We start from the raw sequence: 5,226 nt of genomic DNA, 5'->3' as shown, positions 1-5,226 counted from the left end.
TCTTCTTCTTCTTCTTCTTCTTCTTCTTCTTCTTCTTCTTCTTCTTCTTCTTCTTCTTCTTCTTCTTCTCCTTCTTCTCCTTCTTCTTCTTCTTCTTCTTTTCACTGGTCATGGAGCTTGAACTCAACACCTAGGCACTGTCCCTCAGCTCTTCAGCTCAAGGCAAGAGCTCTACCACTTTGAGCCACTTGTCTCATGGACAAGTCTCGTGAACTTCCCTGCCCAGACTGGCTTTGAACCAAGACCCTCAGCCTCCTGAGTAGCTAGGATTACAGGTGTGGGCCACCAGCACACGGCTAGGACCTTGCTGAAAGCCAAGAAAGTTCCAGACAAATAGAGACTGCCAGTCACCCTACTTCTGTGTTGTTAAAAATAGTAATAATACAAGCTGGTTGCTGGTGGCTTACACCTGTAATGCTAGCTATCTGGGAGGATCCTAGTTCAAAGCCAGCCCAGGGCAGGACAGTCTGTGAGATTTTTAGCTCCACTTACCCACACAAAAGCCAGAAGTAGAGCTATTGCTCAAGTGGTAGATCACTAGCCTGAGTTGGGGCCTCAGTGCCAGCACAAAATTAATCATAATCAGTATTAATGGCCCTATTGTTGCCATTGTGCCAGGGGTTTCCGATTGGGAGCAGATGACACAGATGTTCTCTGACATCAGGTATAGACAGGTGGGCTCCGCAGTGGGAACTCCTCACTCTGGAAGTTTATATCACTAAGTCCTGTGCCCAGCTCTCCTCCCTGATTCAGGGCTACAACCATCCTCTGGACCCCCAAGCCTCCCCTCCCAGTGTGTGCCCTGAGATAAAGCCCCATATATGGTGGCCCCATTGGGATCTTGAATGTGTGGCTGGCTGGCTCACCCCTGACGCTATACCAGAGAGCTGGATGAGCCCCACCGTCCATGCCACAGCCTGAGAGGTAGCTATTGGGCCCCATTTTACAGGTGGGCAAATCAAGGTGGAATGTGCCTGGCCCCAGGATACTAGGAAGCCAGAGAAGTCCAGGAAGCCAGGGTGGCCCTGCAGATCCCTTTGGGGGGGAGGGGGGAACCCTGTTGCCCCTTCCCCACCTCCCAGGTCCCCTCCACCTGGAAGACAGCCAGTATTTGGGGGCATCTGGTAGAAGCAATCCTTGGTGGGTGAGCAGAGAAATCAGGCAGGAGCAGGCTCCATACCTGTTAGAAACTACATGAGTAAGGAGAGACCATGCTGGGCTAGATGCAAAGGGCCAAAGGCCACTTCCTGCTGCCAGACTTGGCTGGCCCAGATTGCTCTAGGGCCCAGAGTCAGTCCTGGTGAAGGATCTCAGGACTAGGGGATGGGGGCAGTGATCCCAAGATACCTCAAGGGGAACAAGGGGCCAAGATGATCAGGATTCTCTAGCAGCCAAAAGAAAATGGCTAAGCAATTTGTGCACGTGTGTGTGTGTGCGTGTGTGTGTACATGTGTGTGCACGCGCGTGTGCGCATGTGCTGAGGCTTGAACTCAGCATCTTGTGCTTTCCCTTAGCTGTTTTACTCAAAGCTGGCTTTCTACCACTTGAGTCACAGTTCCACTTCTGGTTTTTTTGGGGTGGTTAATTGGAGCTAAGAGTCTCATAGACTTTCCTGCCTGGGGCTGGCTTTGAACTGCAATCCTCAGATCTGAGCCTCCTGAATAGCTAAGATTATAGGCATGAGCCACCTGCATCAAGCTACAAAAATGGCTCAGCTTGATCGGGCCCCAAAGCCTCCTAAGGCTCTGTGTCCTGGCCTGTCACATGGCACTGGTGATCTCAGCCACTTGGCCCTGCCAATCCCAGCTCCCCATGTTCTGGAGAAGGAAATCAACTGTGGAAGGCAGGCAGTGTAATCAGGGGCCAGGACCTGTGCTGTAAGACCCATGCTTTGCTTCCCCATCCCTCAGGGATCTAGTGGGGTGGGGGTGGGGCTCAACCCAGTAGGAATTACCACTGTCAGTAGCTGCTCCAGGCCAATAAACTGGGCCATTTAGGAAGCCATCTATCACCTCCATCTGTGGCACAGAGACTGAGGTCAGTGATGTGGCTGGGGGGCCGGGAGCAAGGGAGCAGGGGTGAAGAGACTGCTGGGGGCCGGGGAGGCCGGGGTACCTACATGATGGCACGCTTGCCGCACGACTCCTGGTTCCACCAGTACCGGCCGAGTAATTTCACTGGGATCTTGGAGGTCATCCTGTGGCACATGATGCTGCATTTCGTTACACCCTGGTGCTGTCCTGTGTCCAAAGAGGTCTCTGGTCAGCAGGGTTGTCCAGGGGCATTTGGTTTCCATTGTCCCCACCATTACCACCCAAGACAGAGCCGCATACCTTAAACAAATCCTCCTCCTCCTCCTCCTCCTCTTCCTCCTCCACCTCCTCCTCCTTCTCCTCCTCCTCCTCCCAAGCGGGCTGGACCTCTAGCTCCTGTGACACACCATTACTCTATACACTCTCATGGAGGCTGAGGGACTGGTGAAGAGGAGTCTTATTTATAAAACTTATTTTATCTGGTGTACAGGACATGTCTAATTTTTTTTAAAATGAGGTTGTGATTGTTGGCCATACAACTAGCAAGTGAGGGACAGGCTCTCCTACGAGGCTGTTCCATGGCCCTGCCCATCCCCCTTGCTCTGCCTTTAGCTGGGTAAAGTCACCGGCTTAGCCTTGGCCCCGTGTGTGAACTACACCTCTCCTTCCCGTGTGTGAACTATACCTCTCCTTCTTGGGCAGCTTCATGTTCATGGCTCCCAGACCTTTATCCATCCCAACACATTTCCCATGCCCAGCCTATGTGATGCGAGCACACACCAACAAACACGCTAGCACGTATATGTACCCAACCCAGCACGAGTGCACGTGTGCACACACAGCCAAGCAATATGCTTCATTAAATAGGTTAAGTACAGCCACCACGTGAGGGCGGGGCTTCTGCCGGATGCATGCCTCATGGAGAAGTGGTACTTGTAAGCCAGACACCAGTGGTTCTCTCGAGTGCTATTCTAGCCACATGGCAGACTGAGAATGGGAGGATCATGGTGACAGCCAGTCCAGGCAGAAAAGTCTATCAGACTTTTTCTCCCAGCAACTTCCGGAGGTCTAAAATAGGAGGATCAGGATCCAGGCACTTCCCAGACAGGAAGTGACATCTTATCTCAAAAATAACCAGGGAAGCCAGGCAGCAGTGAATGGCTCATGCCTACAATCCTAGCTACTCCGGAGGAGGAATGTGAGATTCTTGAGGAAGAATGGCAGAATGGGATGAGCAGGGCATGCAGATGGCTGAGAACCAAGTGAACCAATGGGAAACAGGACAGGACAAAATAGAACAGAGATAAAGGTGAAGGGACCCAATTATTTCACATAAACATGTGATGTACTTTGCATTCTATTTCTATCCCATTTCTGTCTCTCCCGCTACTCAAACCCCTCCAGCAGGCCGACAGCACACTGCATGTGTGCTGTGTACACACTGTGTGTGCGCTGGAGGCTCAGGGAAGATGGGTCCAAAAAAAAAAGAGAGAGAGAGAGAAAGAGCTTGAGTTTGGTCAGGTTTCTAGAAGGGTTTGCAAACATCCAGAATCCAAGCCTGTGAGGAAGACATAGGAAGATTTAAGCAGCCTCAGACCTTACCTGAAAAATAGCTTAAAGTAAAACAAGGCTGGGGGTGTGGCTCAAGTGATACAGCCTCTGCCTGAGTAAAAACCCTGAGTTCAAAATCCAGTACCATCAAATAGCTAAATACCCACAAAACAATAAAACTAGGCAAAGAGCCAATCCCTACCCCCAATCTTTCTCGCTCCCAGGAATCTGCCACCTCCTCTCCCCATAATTCCCTGTTGTCACTGCCCGCCTCATCTTGTGGGAAGGGTTTTTAGGGCTATAGGTCTGGGCTGGGTCCTCAAGGGCCTATAACTGTCATTCCCGGGAGAGAAGGAAGGTTGTTTCTGAGGAGCCTGATATGAAGTCACAGATCCTCTGGGTTCTCAGAATGGCCCAGCTGCAGCCTTCCTGGGTCCTGGGGATGGAGCCAGGTGGGTGGCCACCACTGCTGGTTTGGCAAGGGTCTCTCTGGGGGAAGCCCCAGGACAAATAGCCCTGAGCAACCTGAAACACAGGAGAAGGGAGGCTGTGTAGTGGGTGAGAGGAGGCCCCCAGAGTTGGAAGGCCACTGCCCACCTGCAGGGCTGTAAAGAGCCAGCCACAAAGGCACTTGGGGCCCTGAGCCCCCCATCTTCTACCCCAGTGCTCTTGGCTGAGCTCAGGGCTTGGTACTACTAGGGAGGCTTTGTACAAACTCAGGAAGGCCTTTCCCTTCCTGGGGCCAAGGTTTGTTTTTCTATAAAGGGAGATGAGGCCTCCAGCCAGCCAGTCATCTGCTCTCAAATGAGCATCCGAAGAACAGCAGGGACCTCGTCTGTCTCGGTGTCAGTTTTTTCTAGCATCAAGCACAAAGTATGGACTCAATAAATGTTCATAAAATAAAGCCATGTCTCAGTCCATTCATCTCTCCTTTATACTCTGACCCATTTACCCATCCATCCATGCACCTAGCTGCTCATCCATCTAGCTACCTGCCATATCTCCATCATCCATCCGTCTACTATCTCTCCATCTTCCATCCATCCATCCATCATCTCTCTACCATTTGCTTCTCCATCCACCCATCCATTTCTCCATCCACCCCTCCCTCTTTCCATTTGTTCCTCCCTCCCTTCACCCTATCCACTCATCCATTCATCCACCATCTCTCCACCATCCATCCCTGTACCACGTCTCCATCATCTATTTACCCATCCACTCTCTCTCTCTCCATTATTCTTCAGCCATCCATCGGCCATATATCATTCATTCATCCTTTTCTCCCCTTTTCCCTTTACTCCTCCCTTCTTCCCTCCATCCCATCCACCAATCTACCTACCCGTTTGTCCTCTCCTGTCAATCTCCTGCTCACCCTGTGTGCATACCTATCTCCTCTCACTGCCTCATTCTCATCCATCCACCTACCCATTCCAGTCACCCACCTGGCATCTGTCCATCTTCTCCTACCATTCATCTCCCACAAGCTCATTCACCAGTCATCCATCCACCCACCCACCCATCCATCCATCCATCCATCCATCCACCCATCCATCCATCCATCCACCCATCCATCCATCCACCCACCCACCCACCCATCCACCCACCCATCCATCCATCCATCCATCCACCCATCCATCCACCC

General features: G+C 51.7%; 1 protein-coding gene across 1 annotated transcript in view; it reads right to left on the bottom strand.

Moving 5' to 3' along the window:
* Cx3cl1 (chemokine (C-X3-C motif) ligand 1) overlaps nucleotides 1-5,226 on the bottom strand; it is an 11,236-nt gene that overhangs the window by 2,638 nt on the left and 3,372 nt on the right. Inside the window, exon 2 of the mRNA XM_013027917.1 lies at nucleotides 2,120-2,240. Within this exon, the coding sequence (XP_012883371.1) occupies nucleotides 2,120-2,240 (121 nt within the window). The remainder of the gene's footprint in view (nucleotides 1-2,119; nucleotides 2,241-5,226) is intronic.

Source organism: Dipodomys ordii, unplaced genomic scaffold (assembly GCF_000151885.1).
Source record: "Dipodomys ordii isolate 6190 unplaced genomic scaffold, Dord_2.0 Scaffold106, whole genome shotgun sequence".
NCBI classification, from domain to species: domain Eukaryota; kingdom Metazoa; phylum Chordata; class Mammalia; order Rodentia; family Heteromyidae; genus Dipodomys; species Dipodomys ordii.
Note: the sequence above shows the minus strand (reverse complement) of the source record. Positions and strands in the feature narration are given on the sequence as shown.